Raw genomic sequence first — 22,324 nt, 5'->3', positions numbered from 1 at the left:
ACCCAAAATGAACCAAAAGAAAGGAAATTATGAGATTAAGCTAGATCTGAATGAAATCTATTTACTTGATAAAACCATTATCCTCCAATCTCACATATCCTTGCCAATTAAATCAAATAATTACTTGATTTTTACTGACACGATACGGTGTACAGACAAAACTCAATTTTTCTCAAATCAATAATGTGATCTTTCCATGAGATCTTTTTTGAACAGAAAACATGATCTCATCAAATGACTCAATTGAACGCTATGATGACTATGGGATAAGTGAGAAAATTAAACTCTGAAAGGCAATCATTACTTTCTGTTTCATGATGACTTCATTGTTTTGAACTTGAGGTCTTAATTGGAGCTGGACTTTTCTGTTCAATAATAAACAGCTACTCAATATCAATTATCTGTTTAATCAAAAAATTATAAAAGAGATGGGAATATCCTGAGACTTTCCAAACTTCTATTCACTCTCTTCTTTTAGATTCACTACTTACTTATACTTTGAATTATATATTAAACAAATTATAACTATAACAGCAAACAACAAATAACAAAATGCATTTCAGAAACATTATTTTAGTATTAACTTTCGTGTTGATCATTGGATATACAAACGCTATTCCAATTCCATCATCAAATTTAAATTCTACCATTTCTATCAGTTCAGTTGGTGATAATATACCAAAATTACCAAACATTTCTGTTAATTATGGCTCAAAATTATCTGATGTTGAAAATCCTATTGATCATTATAGAAATTATGAAATTAAACCATTAGGTGAGGGTATTTGTGATTATTATAATCAATCTTTAATTGATGATGCTTTAGTCAATGATAATATTAATTTAGTTGATAATGAATTGGTTGATTTTGATAAAATTTCAGATTCTTTAAAATTTGATGATGTTAAAAATGGTACAAATTATGATATTGTTATTGGAAATCCTTATAAAGATACTAATACTATTTTGGAGGAAAAATTTACCATTATTTTCAATGAAACTTCAGTTGCTATTATTGATTTGAATAATAATGTTCAATATCTTATTGGTGAACTTTCAAAACCAGTTACCAAGACTTATAATAGATTAGAACGTGAAGGTTATTTAAATCCAGATACTTATACTGAAAAATATAATAAGAAATCCAAAACATTAACTACATTGATCCAAAGAATTATTAAAGATGCTAAATTTAAACATGAATCTGATGTTCAAAGAAGACATGATCGTAAACAAAGATGGAAAAATCGTAAAGCTGAATATGATTCTTATAATACAACTTCAGAATATATCGTTGATAAAGTTACTGAAAAGGCTACAAATTATTATTATAGACATGATCTTGACGCTAGAACTCATCCACTTTATATCACTGTGAAAGTTGTTATTAGTGGACCAAAATATCTTAGATATACTAGAAATTTTATCATTAATTTTATTATTTTTAAGATCAAATTGAGTTACTCTACTGCTTCAACAACATTGGATTTATTTTTTAGATACCTTTCAGTTATGGAATGAGTTCAACTTATCAACTATATAAGGATCTATATCTATTTTAATAAATATACTATCGATTGTACCAGCTATATTGTAATTGTTCGCTAGCTGTTTAAACCTATGTTGGCTGTCTAATTTTCTTTTGCTTAGTTTAAAACGGTTCAATCATCTTGGCTCTCTTATATATGATAATCTGTCTTATTGGTTAGTATCGAGATTCCTGCTGGTCTATACCAAACAATTATATGCAACTCTTCGAAACTCTACAACGTTAACCATCATCAACGTACACTGATATCATATATTTAATACTATCATAACTGGGTGATAATTACCATATACATTCATAAAGCCTTCATTAATCAATATGGAACCATGACCACGTATGGCACCTTTTCCGTCTTCCTGACTTCTCCAGAATGATTCCAGATTATTTTTGATTAGTATTCACCACTGATGTATTCAAACGCATTGAAGATCTTGCATTAACGGGTATAAAACCAAACAAGTAATCATTTGAACATCTTTGAGCTTATGTAAAGACGGATTTATCTTTAAGGTCAACAGATCAACAGTCTCTTGCGGATATCAAAGGAACGTTTAACGTATTTATAGATGGCTTGAGTTGAGTGCATGTAAGCTAGTTAAACATGGTTTCCGATTATATAACAATTGAACATATGGCTAAAAGTTAACAGCTAGATATACATGAAGGACCTCAAAAACACCTCTAAATAGATGGAAAAGATAACTTTATACGTAGAATTGTATAGATCATTGAGTTGAATGAGAAAGGTATAAAGGTACAAGAGATTCCTCAATTTTTGAAGATGTTTATATCCTTTTTGGTTCATTATCAATTACACAAAGTAATACAAATCAATAACTTCAATCAATTATAATGAAATTCTCAACTATCTTCTCAACCGGTTTATTAGTCGCTGCTACTCAAGCTAACTTATGTTTTGATGCTGGTAAAGCTCCTGAATGTACTGGTGGTAGTTCAATCAAATGTATCCCAGCTCATAATGGTGGTCCAGGTTCTGGTCAAGATGGTACAAGTTATTGTAGCTTTTATTGTTCAAAAATTAAAAGTAAAGCTGATTGTGAAGCTGCTAAGAAAAATACAAACATTTTGATTGATTGTAACAAAGTTAAATATTGTTAAGTTGTTTCACTTCTTTAATCTTGAAAGGTGGTGGTTTATTGGAAAATGTATATGCTTGAATATCTAAATATATAATGAACCATATCATTAAGTTTGCATATCCGTAAATTTTAAAACTAGTTTCTCGATATTATTCTTATCGAAGTAACCCATAATAAATCATGACTTGGTAACTTTATTAGGCATCGGTACTTTCAACCATCCATTAATGGGACATATCTATCGATGATTGATTGTATACTACTTTGACCATAATTCAATTAATGTACATTAATATACAAACTCATAAAACTAAATCATTTTCTCATTAAAAATTCCAGAAATGATGCACCTTTTGATGATGATGATTGTTCAGGTTCTTGCTTAGGTTGTTCTTGTTGTTGTTGAACTTCTGGAGTTGGATTTTTATGTAATAAATTTAATAGATCATTAGCTGGTGTACCTGATGAAGATCTATCATGTTGGAAAGTTGGATTTGAAGGTTCAGGTGATTTATTTTTATGTAATAGACCTAATAATTCTGCACCACCTGATGATGATGATGGTTGAGGTTGAGGTTGAAACTGTTGTTGTGGTGGTGTTTGAAATTGTGGCTGTTGATATTGTTGTTGATATTGTTGTGATTGTGTAAATAAAGGTTGAGATTGTTGTGATTCTGGAGATTTATTCTTATGTAAAATATTTAATAAATCTGAACCATCTAAATTTTTATTAAATTCAGGTTTTGGAGTTAAATTTTCTGGTTGTTTATTACCATGTAAAATATTCAATAATTCAGCACCACCAGATGAATTACTTATTGGAGGTGAAGTTGGTTGAGATTGTGAAACTTCTGATGATTTATTACCATGTAAGATGTTTAGTAATTCAGCACCACCAGATGAAGTTGAAGTATTACCTTGAGATGGGCTAAGAACAGGTTGTTGTTGTTGTTCAGGTTGTTGTTGTGGAATAAACTCTTGCGAATTTTGTTTTGTACCTTTTAATAAATCTAATAAATTTTTAGAAGCATTATCCTTTTGAGGAGTTTCAATATTCAAATTTTCAGGTAAATCATTAGTTGGAGTTGTAAATTTTGAACTTGAAGAATGATTAGATTCTGTAATTGGAACATCCAATTGATTTTCAGAATCATTAGAGACGGTAGTTCTCTCAGGTATTGGTGAATTTGATTTAGAACCTTGTAATAAACTTAATAAACTATTTGTAGCTTGAGTGTTAACTGGTTGTGAGGCAACAGGAGTTTCAGATCCTGATTTTGGTTCAGTTTCAAATGGTTTGGCATCTTGTTCTTGTTCTTGTTGTGGAGTTTCAATATCAGCTCTTGAATCTTCATAATTATCATCTTCATCATCTTCATCATCTGAAAATTGAATTGTTGAAGTACCACTTGCATTATCTTCAATTACATGTTCATTATGTTCTTGCTGTGACTCTGGTTCTTGCTCAGGTTCTTTTGTTTGTTCAGATTCCTCAAATTCTTCAACATTTGATGAAACAGGTTCACTTGTAGTCTCAGCTTCCTTTTCTGGTTCTAATTCTTCAGCTTCTTTAGATTCAGGAACTTTTTCTTCTTCTTTTTCTTCTTCTTTTTTAACTGATGGTAATTCTTCACCTCTTTTCAACAGTTTAAATTTCTTTGGAGGAGCAGGAGAAGATTCACTAATAGCTGAAGTTTGAGGCTGATTAAAATTTGAACCATGATGATTTTGCTTTTTAGAAACATTTGTATTTTTAGTATTTGATAAAGATGAAGAAAATTGTGGTATAAAATCATTAACAGTTTGAGAATTTTCAATTTGATCTAATTCATCATCAAAATCATCTTTATATTCAGAATCAATTTTTTGGAAATCTGAAGGATCAAAATTTTCATTTGTTTCTTCAAAATCTTTAATTGATTTATTTGAAATTGAATCTTGATCTTGATCTTGTTCTTCATTTGTTGATTCAAATTCATATTCTTCTTCATCAGTTTCTTCAAAAATTTCAAAATCTTCAGAATTATTATTTTTTTTAGATTTTTGAATTAATTCTAATAATTCTTTACTTGGTGGTGCAGATTGATAAAAATCTTCACTTTCCGCTGATGATACAAAACTTTCACCACGAGGTTTTGATTCAAATTGTTGTTTTGGTTCTTGCTTTGATTCTATTTCTTGTTCTAATTGAATTTGTGATGGTTGATTAATTGAAGGTTTTTCATTTGAAGTATTCAAAGGTGTAATAACTTCTTCTAATTTTTCTTCTCTTTTCAACAGTTTAATCTTTGGTTTTGAAGGAGTTAATTGTTCTTGTTTATCAACCTTTTCTAATTTATTAATTTTTTCTTCTAATTCAGCTTTCTTCTCTGGAGATTTTTCCTTTTTATTTAATAAAGCTAATAAATTTTGTGAATAATCTTTAACTTCAGTATTATTATCATTATTTTTGTTTAAAATTGATATCTTTTTAGGCGTTTCACCAGTTCCAGTTTTCTTTTTATGAAATAAATTTAACAATTCTTTTGCATTATTTTGTTTTGAACCACCACTATTTAAAATTGATAATAATTCTTTACTTTGTTGTTCATTTCTTTGACGAATACCTTGAGATGGTATAGATAATTCTGAAGGATTTGGAGCATTTTGTTGTTGATGATTTAAATTATGTTGAGGGAATTGTTGATTTGGTGGTAAGATTGGAATTGGTGGATATTGTGGTAATGGGAAAGGTGGAGGTACAGCCATTGGGAAATGTGGAGGTGGAATTAATGACTTAAATAATCCAGGTGGTGGTGGTGCGAAAGGTGCAATGAAAGGTAAGTTTTGGAAACTTGGTGGTTGGAATCCATAATTTGGTAAAGGATTTTGTAATTGTTGTTGTTGTAAGAATTGTTGTTGTTGATATTGATGTTGTTGTAAATTTGCAGCAGTTAAATTTTCATTTTGATTTTGTTCATCTTTTAATTGTTTTTCAGCAGTTGATTTACGAATAAATTCTAATAATTCTCTACCTGGATCCACTTTAGCTTTTTCAGTTTGACCAATACCCAACAGATATTTCAATTGAGTTTCAACTTGTTTTTTCAATAATTTTTCATTAACCTCACCTCTATTCTTTTTAATCCAATCATTTATTGGTTTAATCATACTACTAACAAGAAAATATTTACCTGGATTATTCTTGATGATCTTGGAAGTTTTTTTAAAATCTTTCCATTCAATTTTAGCAATTTCATTTCTAACAATTGGTTGGAATTTAAAATCTTGAGGTATATTTTTAACAAGATAAATTTTATAATTTTTAGCTTTTATAGTTCTTTCAATATAATCATTTTCATCAATAAAAGGACCAATATCAAAACCAATTTCTTCTTTAACTTCTCTTATAGCACATGTAACATCATCTTCATCTTTAGAGATTTTACCTCTTGGGAAAGACCAAGTTGGAGATTCTGTCCCCTGGACCAATAACACATTTGATAAATTTTCATTAAATAAAGCAGCACCTCTCACAGGGATAGTATTTTTATAATTAACAAATTCTTTTAAAGCAGCATCTGGATCACCACCTTTCCAAATCAATGGAAACAATTCAATCAATTTTTTGGCAAAATTCTTTAAATTTAAAGCAGGTAAATATGGATTTATGGTCCTTATATAATCCAAGTAAAACCAATGAGCTTCTTCGAAAAGAAAGAAAACTCTTGAATTTGTAGCTAAATCTTCTGGTGGTGCATTGACAACAAAACGTACCAAGATGTCTTCCAATACTCTCTCTAGCGTCTGGTTTTGGAAGCCATCATTCAATTCAATTTGCAAGGGGATGGACATATGGTAGGCTTCTTTTTCTGTGTATGATTCTCTTTCTCTGTCTCTCTTTAATTGACTATTTTGATCTGTTTCTGATTTGATTTTTGATTTGATTTCATTGTTTTTGTTGTTTTTGTTATTTGTCAAATTGAACTCAGCGGTTAACAAAAAATACATCAACGCAGGGTAACACTTGAGAGTTCTGTCATTTTGTGAAGGGTATTTGAATTCATTATGGGTATTAAATCAAATGATTATTAAAGGAATTCATTTAGATCCATTGATTTATTGATTATCAAGAAGTCTTTTATTCATTAACCATGGTATTGAAAGTCGGTTACGTCCCAGAACATTTCTCTACTCCAATTGCATTTGCTCAATCAAAGGGGTTCTTTCAAAAATTAGGACTTGAAATTGAATTAATTCCATATCCTTCAGGTTCTGGACATTTAATTCAATCATTGGAAGATAATTCAATTGATATTGCCATTGGATTAACCGAGGCTTTCGTTAGAGGTATTGCACAAGGTAAAGAAAATTATAAATTGATTGGTACTTATGTTAAGTCTCCATTACGTTGGTCAATTAGTACTGGGTATAATAGAGATGATTTGACTAATGAAGATCAATTACAAGATAAATCTATATCTATTTCAAGAATTGGTTCAGGTTCTCATGTTATGTCATTTGTACTTGCTTTGCAAAAAGGTTTTACTAAACCTTTTTATTCAAATTTCCCAATCTTGTCAAATTTTAAAAATTTAAGAGATTCTGTTAATTTAAACCCAAATGTTGAACCATCAGATGCTTTTATGTGGGAACATTTTACTACAAAGAGATATTATGATAACGAAGAAGTTAAAAAAATTGGCGAAATTTATACACCATGGCCATCATGGGTTATTAATGCAAGAACTGAATTGGTTTCAACCCAAAAGGATAAATTAACTAAATTCATCCAAGCAATTGAACAAGGTATTGAATATTTCCAATCAAATCAAAGAGAATCAATTGAATATATCTTCAACAACCTAGACTATAGTGAAGAAGATGCAAAAGAATGGATCAAAACAGTTGAATTTAACAAGGGGAAAGTTGGATCAGTTGATTGGACTTTAGTTGTGGAAAATACTTCAAAAGTTCTTATTGAAGCTGGTGTATTGGAAGATCCAGAGGAAACCATTCAAACGAGATTACAAAGTGGTATTGAACCAATAACAGCAACAACTAAATAGATTAGATCATGAGTATTATAGCCTAATATTTACGTAGTATAAATTTTTGTGTCATAAATCAACGAATCGATGGAATTTGATGTAATCAATCACTCCGTTAAAGCGAATATACACTATCTAAGCAAACCCCAGAAAGACTGAGCCTAGCAACAAACTGAGCCTAGAGTAACAGAGTCAATCTGAGCCTGGGTAATCCAAGCCTAGACATCACCTGTTAAACTCCCATACACACCATCCAATTGAATCACTTCATCTTAGCCTTCTGCCTACGCTTTGTTTCTTCTTCGCCGTTGTTCATATCAAATTCCTTAACGGCGTACCTCGAGGCACTCTGTCTAGGTAAAAAGGCACGTCTTCCTAGCTCTCTGTCTGTCTTTCCAGCTCTAGGCTTCCTTCTGCCTAGCCCTCTGCCTAACCCTCTGCCCAGCTTTTTATAAGTCCGCCCAGGTCCCTCCCGCTACTCCTCACCAGAGTCAGATCCTCACAGCTGTCTGACTCAGACCATCATCTGACCGAACTTTCCATCTTATCAGAAACAATTAAAACAAATCAAATCGAATGACAAACTTCTGGATTTCTGGAGGTTTTGGAAGGTAATCAATGCTCATCATGACAAGTATATAAACAACTAGAATCCCCTTGGATTTCATTCCAATTTGATTCAATTCAATTGTTCAAAAGATCAAAGTTTATATTTAATACCCATTATACACTATGGTTTTGAAAAATTTAGATAACGTTAAAGTTTTAGGTTCAATTGATACCAAACCAAGATTCCCATCAGGTACAACTCCATCAGATTTACTCACCAAGGGAGCTTTAGAATTTGTTGTATTGTTACACAACACTTTCAATCAAAGAAGAAAAGATTTATTGGAAAATCGTATTAATATTCAAGAAAAATTGGATAATGGTGAACAATTAGATTTCCTTAAAGAAACTGAATTCATTAGAAATGATCCAACTTGGAAAGGTCCTCCATTAGCAAAAGGTCTTATTGCAAGAAATACTGAAATTACTGGACCTCCTTCTTCAAGATCAATGTTGATTAATGCTTTAAATTCAGATGTTAAAACTTATATGACTGATTTAGAAGATTCTGCTTCTCCAACATGGGAAAACATTATTTATGGTCAATTAAATTTATATGATGCTATAAGAGGTAAAATTGATTTTACAAATGAAATCACAGGTAAATCATATAAAGTTTCAAATCAACCTGGTAAAACACCAACTTTAATCCTTAGACCAAGAGGTTGGCATATGGTTGATAATCATATTGAAGTTCAAGGTGAACCAATATCTGCTTCCATATTGGATTTTGGTTTATATTTTTATCATAATGCTCATGAATTAATTAAAATAGGTCATGGTCCTTATTTTTATTTACCTAAGATGGAACATCATTTAGAAGCTCGTTTATGGAATGATATTTTCAATGTTGCACAAGATTTATTAGAAATTCAAAGAGGTACCATCAGAGCAACAGTTTTAATTGAAACATTACCTGCTGCTTATCAAATGGAGGAAATTATTTGGGAATTAAGAGATCATTCTTCAGGTTTAAATTGTGGTCGTTGGGATTATATCTTCTCAACAATCAAGAAATTAAAAAATGATTCAAATCATATCTTACCTGATAGAGATCAAGTTACAATGACTTCACCATTTATGAATGCCTATGTTGAAAGATTAATCCACATTTGCCACAAGAGAGGTGTCCATGCAATGGGTGGTATGGCTGCTCATATTCCAATTAAAAATGACCCTGCGGCACATGAAGCTGCAATGAATAAAGTTAGATCAGATAAAATTAGAGAATTAACTAAAGGTCATGATGGTTCTTGGATTGCACATCCTGCTTTAGCTTCAATTTGTAATGAAGTTTTCGCAAACATGGGTACTTCTAATCAAATTTATAATATTCCAGAATTGAAAATAACAGCTACTGATCTTTTGGATACCAAGATTCCAGATGCAAGAATTACAGAATTAGGTATTAGAGCAAATTTATTCATTGGTTTAAGTTATATGGAAGCTTGGTTAAATGGTTCAGGTTGTGTTCCAATTAATAATTTAATGGAAGATGCTGCAACTGCAGAAGTTTCAAGATCTCAATTATATCAATGGGTTAAACATGGTGTTGTTTTAAAAGATACTGGTGAAAAAGTTACACCTGAATTAACTACAAAATTATTAGAAGAAGAAACTGAAAAATTGATTAAATTAGGTAAACAGGGGAATAAATTTGAATTAGCTGCTAAATATTTTAAACCTGAGATTAGAGGTGAAAGATTTAGTGAATTTTTAACAACTTTGTTATATGATGAAATTGCTACAATTGGTGAACCAATTGATTTATCAACTTTGAAAGATTGATTTATATATTATTTGCATGTTGTTTTTGTTTATTTATAATGTCATTTATGTCTTTGATCCAGTTTTGTAGTACAAATTAACACATCCTATACTTATATCATATATCTCATACTTTCATATCTCTTCTCGATCCAATTGATCCCACCTCTTTTGACACATTCTTTTATACCCATAAATTCTCGAAACTTTAAAATTTCAAAGCCTTAAAATAAACATTCCAATGCAAAGAAACATCTCAAAGAATGTAACTCACAAAGGACTTGGTGGGAACCTACATCAAATCAACCAGCTAGCCTTGTTCTTTGAAACTAATTCATCTTGAACAGCCTGATCTGAAGTTCCTGATGATCTGTAATCCCTTTCAATTGGTATAAAGTTTAAACTCGTGGTTATCAATTAAAAAAAAGTTTCGCGTATCAAAATAGTTATGCAGGAGCTGATTGATCAAATTTCATTTAAACTTTTTGGTTTATCAAAGTGAAAATAATATTTAAAAGGTGTTTAATCAACCCTTTTTTTTTTGGTTATTCTTTTGACTTCATATGCCATTGAATAAACCAAATATATTTAAAATAATGGCTGAAGAAAACCATCTCTTACCATTCACTGAAGATGAATTGAGTGCATTTATACCACCATCTCCACGTCAAATTTTAAGAATTTGTTTAAATTTAAAATATTTAATTGATGAAATTATTCCAGTTCAATTTGATGATTCTGCAGTTTTATCAGCTGATTCACGTATTTTAAATGATAAGATTGTGAAATTAGCTTTAGAATCTGCTGGTGGTAAAGGTGATGGGAAACCAGGTTCTTCATCAAGAAAATATAGAGCTGTCTTGGTGTTTGCTTTATTAAAAGTTACAGGTTGGTATTGGGAATTAGCATCCACAGAGATTCATGACTCTGAATTATATCAATTAAGAGCCTCTACATCACAACAATTGGCAAAATTAATTATTGATCAAGAAAAAGATGATAAATATTTATTTATTCAAATGTTATGTCGTCGTTATGTTGTTAATTTAAACACTGTTGATTCAGAACCATCAAACGCCCTGGAATTAGCTGTTGATATGCATTCCACTATAATTATCGGTTCTTCAGGTTATCAAAGATGTATGAAATGGTTATGGAGAGGTTGGATTGTTCAATCTGCTAAAGATCCTCAAAGTTATGTCGTTTATAGAGATGTTGGTAAAACTTCATTTTATACTCATTTTGATCCTGAAAGAATTAAGACACCATTTTATCAATATTCATTAGAAATTTTCTTTTCATTGATTTATTTAATTTTATATACCATTGTGGTTAATCAAAGTGAAAGAAAAGCAACACCAATTGATTTTTTTGAAGGTGCTTATTATTTTTTCACTTTTGCTTATGTTTTCGATGAATTAACTAAATTATATCATGTTGGTTTAAATTATTTAACTTTTTGGAATATTTTTAATGATTTGATGTATATTATTGTTTCTGCATCTATTGGTTTAAGATTTGCAAGTTTATCACATCCAGTTGATTCTCAATTAAGTATTAGATTAGATGAAGCTTCATTTAGAACTTTATCATTAGCTGCTCCATTCATGTGGATTAGAATGTTATTATACCTAGATGCTGAAAAATTCGTTGGTGCAATGATTGTTGTTGTTAAGACAATGATGAAAGAATCTATAATTTTCTTTGTCTTGTTAATTGTGGTTATTGTTGGGTTTTTACAAGGATTTTTAGGTCTTGATAGTGCAGATGGTAAAAGAGATGCCACTACTTTAATTGTACAAAATTTAAGTAAAACTGTTCTTGGTGCTGGTAGTTTTGATGCTTTTAAACATTTTGCTCCACCATATGCTGGTATTTTGTATTATTTATACAGTTTTTTGGTTAGTGTTATCTTGTTAAATATTCTTATTGCATTATATTCTACTGCTTATAGTAATATTTATGAAAATGCAATTAATGAATATATGGCATTAGTTGCACAAAAGACGTTACGTTATATTAGAGCTCCAGATACTAATGTTTATGTTCCACCATTAAATGTTGTTGAATTGATTTTTTCACCATTTGGGTTGGTTTTATCAACAAAGCAATATCAATTATTAAATTATAGAATTATGTTGGTTTGTTATTCCCCAATCTTGACTTATATAGCTATTAAAGAAGTTCGTGATTCAAGACGTGTTCAATATAATAGAATTAAAGGATTAGCAGATGATGCAAATGAAGTTGATAGAGAATGGGATTTAACTGATGGTTATGAAGATGATTATGATGGAATTTTCTCAACAGATGGTTCCACTAGTGCAAATGATCGTGTTAATGAAGATCTAAGAGCTCAAATTTCTGCAGAAAGAGTTGATCCAAATTTCAATGTTGGTAAACAATGGTTTAATAAAGTTAGAAAAATTGCACCACCTGTTAATAGTGGTAATGATGTTGGTACTGGTTGGGAATTATATCCATTATATGAAAAAATTGATCAATTAACTAAATTGGTTGAAACTGTTGTTGAAGAAAATAAAAAATTAAAAGAAGGTAATTAGAGACCTTTACAATAAGATTTATAGATTAGCTATATTTTTTTAATACTTGGAATTGACATTTATTTATTTGTAGCTATCCAATATTCACATTTATATTTCCAACCACCAAGAGCTTTTGGATCAGAACTATAACCAGATTCAATTCCAGTTTCATGATGATTAAAATCAAACCAATTTTTGCATAATTCAATTAAATCATCTCTACTTAATTCTAAACCTTTAACAGGACTTGGTTTGATAGTACCATCAGCATGTTTTATTTCATAAACATCATCAATTTCTTCAAAATGCCATAATAAAGGACCAAAATTTATCCATGTACCATTGGGTTTTAAAGTATGATTTAAAGTTTTCAAATATTCAATTATATTTGATGAAGTATCCAGGAAAAATTGTGTTATAACTATATCAAATTGATTTTCATTAGATTTACGAAATTCAGATGCCTGTGGGTCCTGGGAATAATGTTCTGATATTGATAAATCATTTGGTCCATAAAGATCTGTGAATGAACCTGATGCAATTGACATTAATTCTCCCACCTGAATTTCTGGGTATTTAGTTTGTAATTCCAATAATTCAGTTTTGTTATGTAAATCAGGTAAATAAATTGGTCTTGTTTGAAATAATTTATTTTGTTGATTTGAAAAATTATGAATCATTGGATAAATTGAATAATGATTCTTTGTATATGAATGATTCAAAAGAAAATTTGATGCTAATAACATATGATATGAAAATTCATTCCCCTGACACCAGAATCCTCTCTTGACAAGTTCAAAATTTAATCTACCAAGACCAGAACCAGGTATTAATATTTTAATATGTTGTCTTTCAATAACCCTAGGGTATTTTGTCTCTAAATATTTCAATATTCTATTCATAGAAACATTTCTTTCATCTTCACCTTCATCAGACCATTCTCTAATCATTTGTTTTAAAATAGATTTAACTTTATCATAATCATTATAATTTGATTTTGACCAAGTTGAAGGATCTGATGAAGCACCCCAATCATTTGCCACTGTCAATGCTAAATTTCTTGTAAAATCACCATTTAACTTAATACAATGTTCCAATGATTCTATGTATTTAGGAAACCATGATAAATAAGATTGTTCCTCTGGAGTTAAACTATTCCATTTAAGTCTTTTTGGTGATAATATTTCCTTTCTTGCAAATTCTTCATAAGTATAATAAGCATTTCTAATGGTGTTAGTACCGTTCTTTTTCTATGTATACTCTCTGGTGTACTCACAGTGTCCTTGTGAGAGTATTGTACTCTTCTATGTCGGTCATTGTAAGTCAATCGATGGTTTTGAAGTTGATATATTGTGATAATTATGGTTCATGTTTACTAATTTTCATTATTAATTTTTAGATCCGATATACCAAATTTTAGTACCTGATCTCAACGAGATATACAGAATTTTAAAGAAACAAACTTCATATTACAATAGAAGTTGAATTTATGCTCATTATATCAATACACAAATCAATTGATTCATTATATGGGGTTTCCCGCTTGGAAATAACCCAACATTTACATATGTTTACTTATAAATTTCAAATTTATTCATTATATTAAGATCATATACACCAATAAAATCACAATCAAAGCATCAAGAACGCATCAAGAAAAATCATCCAAAAAAGAACAGATAGCCATAATCAATCCCCAAAAAAAAAGCATTACAGGAGGACCTATTGGACCAATTAACAATTACAACCATTATTCTCAACAGAATCATTATTAACATTCAAATCAACTCTAGCATCATTTCTTCCCTGTTCACCACTTGCAGTAACATTTTCAGGATTTGGGATTTTTTGTCCAATATTCATGAAAACTTCTTTAACATTAAATGAAGTTTTTGCACTAGTTTCCAAAAAAATTAAACCTTCTTCATTTGCTAAAGTTTCACCTTCTTCATACGCAACTTTCCTATTTGATTCATCTTCTTCGACAACATCTAATTTATTCCCTACTAATGCAATAATAATATCTTTTGAAGCTTGTTCATGTAATTCTTTAATCCAATGACGAGCTTTTATGAAACTAGCAGGTTTTGTTATATCATACACGACTAAAGCAGCTTGAGCATTTCTATAATACATTGGTGCCAAAGAAGCAAATCTTTCTTGTCCTGCAGTATCCCATATTTCAAATTTTATTGTCTTATCACCAATTATACATCTTTGAGTTAAAAATGCTGCACCAATAGTTGGTTCTTTATTTTCTTGGAAATCATTACTAACAAATCTAAGGACTAATGAAGATTTCCCCACTGCTGCTTCTCCTAAGAGGACTAATTTAACTGGTGTTATTTGTTTATTGCTCATCTTTTGTCTGTATCTTTGGTGGTTTTTGGTGGCTTAATTGGTTATTTTTGAGATAGTTTTGATAACTTTCGTCTCCCTTTAAATTGAAGGAATTCGCGGGTATATAATTGGTGTGCGGATGAATATTTATACATAGATAAGAATTAATTTAATCAAATTTCAAGTAATCTATTGGAATATAAGTTATATATATACATAAATGTAAGTGGATGAGTAGGTGTTATTATAGTTTCGGTTTCTCATTTAAATTCCCACCTTTTGTTGCATCTAAATTAATTTCTAATTTCCCATCTTCTTTAATAAATCCATCTTGTCCAAAAAACACAACAGTAACAGTTAAATCATCTCTATATTTTCTTGAAGTTGGTGATGGAATTGAAACTAATGTTGATACATAATCTTTTGAACCACCAAGTGATAAAGCATTTCTAATTAAATGAGTTGATACATTTGAATCTTCTAATAAAAATTCATGTGATTCATTTGTCTTTTTATTACGGAATGCAGGTCTTTGAGCTTCTTTATGAATTGGATTTGATAAATCTTTAATTTGTGGTAATTTTTTATCATCTTTTGTGAAAAATTTCCAACTTTTAGAGTTTAATGATGGTGAAGATTCATTAATTTTGTTTTTTTCTAACCATTTAACAACAAGTCCAACAATTTCTTCATTTGATAATAATTCATAAAGTCCATCAGAACCAATAACTAAGAAATCATTTTTGGAAGGGTTTATCTTGATTGATGTAATTTCAGGTTCTGCAGTTACATAAGGTGGTGTTAATAAATTTCTTGGAGGTTGTCTAAAATAAATTCTAAGATGTTCAGGTAATGAATCAATTGATTTCCCGGCAATTTCTTTTAATTTATATCTAAAATCTCCAAAAGCTCTTGTTGGTTGTAATGAACCCAATACTCTACCATTTTTAATAACATTTGGTTCATTTGGATGTTCTGATTGAATACGTTCAATTTCTTCTTTACTATCACCAGTTTGATCATTACTTAAACTTGTAACAGTCCATTCATTTTCTTCATTTAATGAACCTAACAATGCACGAGAATCACCTGTCACTGCAACTTTTAAAATTTGTGAACTTGAATCATAAAAAGTTAATAAACCACATGCCCCCGAGGCAGCTGGTAGGGCATTAATTGCATTTGATTTATCATTTGGATTTTCCAATAATTTAGTTAATGATTTTTGAACAATATCATAATCTAATTTTAGGAACCCTTGCTTGATAGCCAAATCAATTGATTCTTGAGTTGGGATAATTCTTAATTGTGGATTTTCAGGTTGAGGTTTATAAATTGAACCTAATTCATTAACAACATAATTAATTAAATCATCTCTTAGTTTTAAAGAAGTATAATAACCAGAATGACCATCATAAATACCCCAAAAATAAAAATCTGCATTTTCTTCTGAAGTAATTGGTACTGTAATTACAGATTCTGAACGATCATCTTCAATTGGATTATTACTTGGTAATTGAGATATATCATAACGTATTACACCTTTACCTCTATTAACATAATAACTTTCTTCTAAATTTCTTAATCTCTTGGTAATTTCATCATCATTCAATAGATATAAATTTTGCTTATTTGAAGTATTTGAATTATTATTTGATTGAGTTGTTGAGAATGATTTTAATCCATTTGAAGAAGGTAAACCTGAATCACTTAAATAATGTGAAGATAATGAAATATAAGAAGCAACGAATAATATACCTGAAGCAAGAGCAATATTTAATTCTTTCATTGATTTCCCCTTTTTTTTATTTAAATTTTTAGTTGAATTTAATAATTTAATTAATGAAGTTGAACTTGATGAAAAACAACGATTTGAATTTGATTTTAAAGAATTGTTGATTGTTGTTGTCAATAGTTTCTTTGTGGATCTCAAGGTATTTGACCTTGTTACTAATATCCTAGTCATATTGTTGTTGGATTGATCTCCTTCTCCTTCTTTGTCTGCGTTGTTCAATTGCTTTTGTTGATGTTTTGAATTTGAAAAGTGGCGGGAGACATAATTTTCGCGACGTAATAATTCATGGGAATTAAATTTTAATATAAATACACATTCATTTCATAAAGTACACTGGGAGGCTGGGAATGTTGATTCGATAACTCGTGTACCTCTATTTTCTTTTTTCTGAATTTGCGATGTCAGAACTTTGTTCTTGATATACTAGTTTCTGAGATGTCCAGCATTTTTATTATAGTGAAAGTTGAATAGATAAATGACTGGCTGGATATGTTAACTAATAAAGATTCAAAATGTCAAAATTAAATTGTATACCTCAGCTGCAGACGAGTATAATATAATCTCAATGAGAGATTGACGCCAAAAAGATCAATCAAGATTATAACTTGTTATATTTATATCTAATATACACTACATTCAAGAGACATTAACTCATACTCACTGGTCTTATGTTTTAAAGATAGGTGGTGGTTATTGTCATCTTGGATGTTTATTTTCTGAAATATAGTTGTTGATTCGTAGATACTACAATATATTATAATCTTAATAGTCGAAAATATGTATTCAATCAGTATAATATCAGATGATCAGAATGGCCTAGCTTAAGACATGAATCATACATGATAAATTATATTCTTGAATGGTTGTAAATTAGTATCTTTATTCATGATTCTAATCTGATAAAATTTGATATTTAACATGTATAATCATCAATATTATGAATAATCCATATCATACATGAAACAAGTTTCTAAAGATATTCATCATAAAAAGTAGCAAAACATAATAAATTGATCTATGTTGATTGAAACTATTTAATCAAAAGATTTATAATTAAGCACATATCAGGTATTGGTTATTAATAGATAGTGGGGCAGACACATGCATCATCTTTCAAGATTTTGTTAGCATTAACGTCCCATAAGTACTATATTGGAAATGCTTTCTAGTTGAAATTTGAAAATAAATTTTGATATTAAAAAGTGGCGAAAGTATTACGTAATACAATTTTTATTTTTCATATCCAAACAATTTTAAATATTTTGATATTTTTGTATGATTCTGAAGTCATGATATAGCAAAGAAATTGTTATTTTTTAAGCGGTGATTCCATATTTTCCAAATACCTATCAAGAACATTAAAAAAGTATACGTTTGTGATCTATTGTATATATTTTTTGATTTTCTGTTGCAGTTAACACGGATACTATATAATTACGCTTATCCAATGGTTTTTGTTGATGTTTTCCGGTAATATTAGCTTCACATTTTCCAATTTTTCTGATATAGACAAGTATTGACAAGTTATACGTTGAGATGATTAATGATATACTTGTTATTATTGTATCTAATATACATTTCATTCAAGAAACATTAGTCTCATTCTCACTGGTCTTGCTTTATAGATAGGTGGTGGCTTTTGTTAATCTTGAATGTTTATTTTTGAGAAAGAGTTTACTTATTCGTAGTTACTACAGTATATAGTCTTATCAGTAGTTAAAAATATAATGTATTCTTGATCAAGACAATATATTATATTATCAGAAGATCAGAGTGGTCCTGAGACATGAATCATATATATGATGATACTATATAATTCTTGAATCATTGTAAAAGTTGATTGATTCTCTAATCTGATGATTGATCTTTGCCTATTTATTATCAATATTAATCGACATCACATAGAATGCAATTTTTTGAAATCATACTAAGAGTACTAAGAGCCTTCATACTACTTATATAAGACCGAAATAAACTTCAAGAAATAGGTTTTGGAAGTGCTTTATTATAAATCAAATAGTTGATAAAGTTGGGAAACGAATTGATATAAAGTAATGACAAAACGGTCTTGAATTTATTATATTATAAAATGAATTCGACGTCGTCCTCGTCATTTTACTCTTGTTAACATCATCTATATAAACAACTACAATAAGACAATCAATAAACAATCAATAACAAAATCAAAGAATATCATAATCATTTGTATAGATTCAATATAATCCTTTGAATTGTTATGTATATTTATAATACTATATAAACTCCAATAGTTATTTAATCATTTGGAATTAAAAGTTTATTGTATTTGATTAATTGGATAGCTGTTTCCAAGAACGATTTTAAAATTAGTGATATTCCTATATAAATACGGGTTCACCTAGAGCGGGACATCAGTTATGTATATGGCAACATCATGATCAATTCAATAAAATATGAAAATACTCCAGAAGGACACGTATATATATATTAATATTGTATTTGTGGAATTCAATTGATTTATATATAGAAAAAATTAGCCGCTGGAAGTACAACTGGATCAAAGTAAAAATATGACATCATACTAGGTACCATAACAATTAATTAGCACTCAAAGCTTTAGATCTTGCTATATTTAAGCTATAATGACATATGGAACTATTATATAGTATATAGTCATATAGAAAGAGTACATAGCAATAAAATCAAAAACACCAACGTACTTCATTAATTATAAGATTTAGATTGATAAAACTATTGGCCATCGCGATCGACATAGAAACAAGTTACAAGAGTTATTCGCGATCAATAACAATTTTTTTACAATAAGGGGTTGAAAAAAAAAAGCTAGGTGGGTGGACTTTGTCAATTCAACATTACTTTTCAGGTCTGAAAACTTACATATCAGCTGCACTTTTCCCAGTGTTGGTGTCTTTGAACTAGTAAATATTTCTAGAGTGAACTACTTTTCCAGTCTTATATATATTGAAATATTATAACAAAATATCAATAGAACCTTTAATCATTTTTTAGTTTTTTGGTCTTATTATATATGTTGTTATTAATAATATACACACTACATTCAATAGACATTAATTCATACTCACTGGTCTTTTTAGATAGGTGGTGGTTTTTGTCAATCTTGAATGTGTTTGATTTTTGAAATAGTTGTTTATTCGTAGATACTACAATGTCAAAATGTCTAATTGAAAATATGTATTGATCAAGAGACTATGATATTACATATCAGATGATCAGAATGGTCTTATAACATGAATCATACGTGATAAATAGTCTTGAATCATTGTAAATTCCTTCAACTAATCATCATCAACATTGATGATCTTATTAGTATATGGAATTATGGAGATCACCAATTAGGTCATTGCACTTAGACATCCATACACGTTGGAATTCAACATTTCTATTGATCAACAGGTGTTTGCACTAAGAAAAACCATTAACACGATTTAATATATTAACACAATTTAAATTATATAAAGTTGAAATCTGTTTAGTCTTTTCAGTTTTCACTTTAGAAATTTCAAAAGGAAGGAAATGATTACAGGTTTTTTATGTAATCAGTTGAAAAAAAACTACAATATTGAACTAGAAACTGCTTTTTAGTTTGAAATAAATATTTAATCATTCTTTCGAATCATGATGGTGCTCTCTTAGAACTTTTTTTCTTTTTTCCAGCTCAATTCTGATTAACGTTTTGAGTTTTGAATCTCAAATAACCGATAATAGTTGAATAACATGTCAAATAATATTCATGAAATCACAATACGGTTTAAATTTATAAGCTTTAATATTGAGGATCAGAGACTCAAGTATTGACATGATCAGATACCTCCAAAAAAAAAATAGATATTAATCATGAGATTTCAATCAATAATTAATAGTTTAATGTTGTCAAGCTTGCATATCAATTACTTATGTCAAACTTGTGTTGTTATCATTAAATTAATATACACATCATTCAAGAAAGATTAATTTCATACTCACTAGTCTTTTAGATAGGTGGTGGTTATTGTTATCTTGAATGTTTCATTTTTGAAAGAAATAGCAATTCGTAGATAAGCTACAATGTATAGTTTCATTAATATAGTTGAAAATATGTATTCAATCAAGAAAGTTATAATATCAGATGATCAGAATGGTCTTGATTAGACATGAATCATACATGATTATCATATTCTTGAATTATTTTGAGATTCAAGTGATCTTCTAATCTGATGGTTGATATCTGTCTGTTAATCAACAATTATATCAAAATTGATCAATGAATTTAACGACGTAGATATATATCAGATTAATATATTTAATTTTAAATAATTCGACATAACACAAAAATCCATCTGATGAGAAACACATCCTGCAGGAGAAACAATGCATCACAAATTTGATTTAGTCAGCTCACTAGTTGATAATGAAAAGCATATTCCCACTGTATTCAAGCTCTAAGGTTATCCAAATAAAAGCCAAAAAATCTATACATGATTAATATTGTAAATGGAAATATCAGAAGTTCGGTATATATGGAAATTTTATGAGAAAAACTGATATTAATATCTAGTACGCGAATTGAAAAACATTAAGATAAAATAATTGGATCTTAAACATTCTTCAAAATTATGCTCTGCAATATTTTTTAATATGATGGAATATTTGCAATATCTTTAATTACTACGTAAACAACTACAATATAAAATGTAATCAATAAACAAATCAAAATTAACAAAATCAAAGAATATCATAATCATATGTATATAGATTTGATATAGTTCTTTGTATTGTTATGTATATTTATATAATGACGTACTGTACTATAAAACTAATTCAATTAAATCATATTGATAAATCAATTATTAAATTAGTTTATTGTATCATTGTATCCATATAATTATTCAAAATAAAGATTTCACCACAAGACCCAAACGAAAAGTACTGCATCTACCATATAGTAATCACAATTACTAGATTAAAATAATATATCAAGCTGCTTGTATACAATTATTCAATCAATTAGACCAATTAAGATATTTCAAAATTTTAAATTTATCACTTATCAATAATTTTATCCTCCAATATGATGATCAGAAGTTTGATGAATCTAGTGGAAACGTTCGATACAAAATTAAAAATTTAAAGGAAAAGACGTTTTTGTGGTCACTTCATTTAAATAGAATTGAAAATTAGCCGCTGAATTACTACAATTATCTATTAAATGAATTATCAAAATATGACATCATCTATTAAATTAACAAATATCAGAAGATCAAAATAACCAATTAGTTATTAATCAAACATGAAATATAAGTGAAATAGTATGATTTTGTTTATAATATTTCAAATATAGCTGTAATTGTAATTCTATAAAGTTCTTATCTTTATAACAAACTCAATATCTATAATAGATTCCAGTAAAAAGCTATATTATCCACTCTATGGAAAAGGCCATAAAAAGAATCTTTTAATCATCAACATTTTTCACAAAAGAAACTCAATCAATATTACTATCAAATTATCATGATCTGTGAAAAATGCATACATACACAAAAGACGAGAAGGTTAGTTTTTTTGTATGGGGCGTGCCCCTAAGCTTGAAT

The 22,324-nt window shown here is 29.0% G+C and overlaps 9 protein-coding genes across 9 annotated transcripts; 5 read left to right on the top strand and 4 right to left on the bottom strand.

The window, feature by feature from the left end:
* Positions 1 to 552: 552 nt before the first annotated feature.
* BN7_4042 (uncharacterized protein) lies at positions 553 to 1,521 on the top strand (the record flags this gene model as incomplete). Its single annotated transcript, XM_011275336.1, has 1 exon — positions 553 to 1,521. One exon carries the CDS (start codon positions 553 to 555, stop codon positions 1,519 to 1,521), a length of 969 nt encoding a protein of 322 aa, XP_011273638.1.
* An 880-nt stretch (positions 1,522 to 2,401) lies between these two features.
* Positions 2,402 to 2,668, top strand: BN7_4041 (uncharacterized protein; the record flags this gene model as incomplete). The annotated part of the gene is made up of 1 exon (XM_011275335.1): positions 2,402 to 2,668. The coding sequence occupies one exon, from the start codon at positions 2,402 to 2,404 to the stop codon at positions 2,666 to 2,668; it is 267 nt and encodes an 88-aa protein (XP_011273637.1).
* A 296-nt stretch (positions 2,669 to 2,964) lies between these two features.
* On the bottom strand, positions 2,965 to 6,639 carry DCP2 (decapping enzyme complex catalytic subunit; the record flags this gene model as incomplete). The annotated part of the gene is made up of 1 exon (XM_011275334.1): positions 2,965 to 6,639. The coding sequence occupies one exon, from the start codon at positions 6,637 to 6,639 to the stop codon at positions 2,965 to 2,967; it is 3,675 nt and encodes a 1,224-aa protein (XP_011273636.1).
* Positions 6,640 to 6,782: 143 nt separating this feature from the next.
* BN7_4039 (substrate-binding domain-containing protein) lies at positions 6,783 to 7,697 on the top strand (the record flags this gene model as incomplete). Its single annotated transcript, XM_011275333.1, has 1 exon — positions 6,783 to 7,697. The coding sequence occupies one exon, from the start codon at positions 6,783 to 6,785 to the stop codon at positions 7,695 to 7,697; it is 915 nt and encodes a 304-aa protein (XP_011273635.1).
* A 714-nt stretch (positions 7,698 to 8,411) lies between these two features.
* On the top strand, positions 8,412 to 10,076 carry MLS1 (malate synthase MLS1; the record flags this gene model as incomplete). Its single annotated transcript, XM_011275332.1, has 1 exon — positions 8,412 to 10,076. One exon carries the CDS (start codon positions 8,412 to 8,414, stop codon positions 10,074 to 10,076), a length of 1,665 nt encoding a protein of 554 aa, XP_011273634.1.
* A 575-nt stretch (positions 10,077 to 10,651) lies between these two features.
* Positions 10,652 to 12,619, top strand: YVC1 (Yvc1p; the record flags this gene model as incomplete). Its single annotated transcript, XM_011275331.1, has 1 exon — positions 10,652 to 12,619. The coding sequence occupies one exon, from the start codon at positions 10,652 to 10,654 to the stop codon at positions 12,617 to 12,619; it is 1,968 nt and encodes a 655-aa protein (XP_011273633.1).
* A 59-nt stretch (positions 12,620 to 12,678) lies between these two features.
* On the bottom strand, positions 12,679 to 13,918 carry BN7_4036 (S-adenosylmethionine-dependent methyltransferase; the record flags this gene model as incomplete). The annotated part of the gene is made up of 2 exons (XM_011275330.1): positions 12,679 to 13,792; positions 13,902 to 13,918. 2 exons carry the CDS (start codon positions 13,916 to 13,918, stop codon positions 12,679 to 12,681), a joined length of 1,131 nt encoding a protein of 376 aa, XP_011273632.1.
* A 417-nt stretch (positions 13,919 to 14,335) lies between these two features.
* VPS21 (Rab family GTPase VPS21) lies at positions 14,336 to 14,962 on the bottom strand (the record flags this gene model as incomplete). Its single annotated transcript, XM_011275329.1, has 1 exon — positions 14,336 to 14,962. One exon carries the CDS (start codon positions 14,960 to 14,962, stop codon positions 14,336 to 14,338), a length of 627 nt encoding a protein of 208 aa, XP_011273631.1.
* Positions 14,963 to 15,185: 223 nt separating this feature from the next.
* PTC5 (type 2C protein phosphatase PTC5) lies at positions 15,186 to 16,907 on the bottom strand (the record flags this gene model as incomplete). Its single annotated transcript, XM_011275328.1, has 1 exon — positions 15,186 to 16,907. The coding sequence occupies one exon, from the start codon at positions 16,905 to 16,907 to the stop codon at positions 15,186 to 15,188; it is 1,722 nt and encodes a 573-aa protein (XP_011273630.1).
* Between the last annotated feature and the right edge of the window lie 5,417 nt (positions 16,908 to 22,324).

Source organism: Wickerhamomyces ciferrii, contig 00130, assembly GCF_000313485.1.
Source record: "Wickerhamomyces ciferrii WGS project CAIF00000000 data, strain NRRL Y-1031 F-60-10, contig 00130, whole genome shotgun sequence".
NCBI classification, from domain to species: domain Eukaryota; kingdom Fungi; phylum Ascomycota; class Saccharomycetes; order Phaffomycetales; family Wickerhamomycetaceae; genus Hansenula; species Hansenula ciferrii.
The sequence above is the reverse complement of the archived record's forward strand: the minus strand, read 5'-3'. Positions and strand labels throughout refer to the sequence as shown.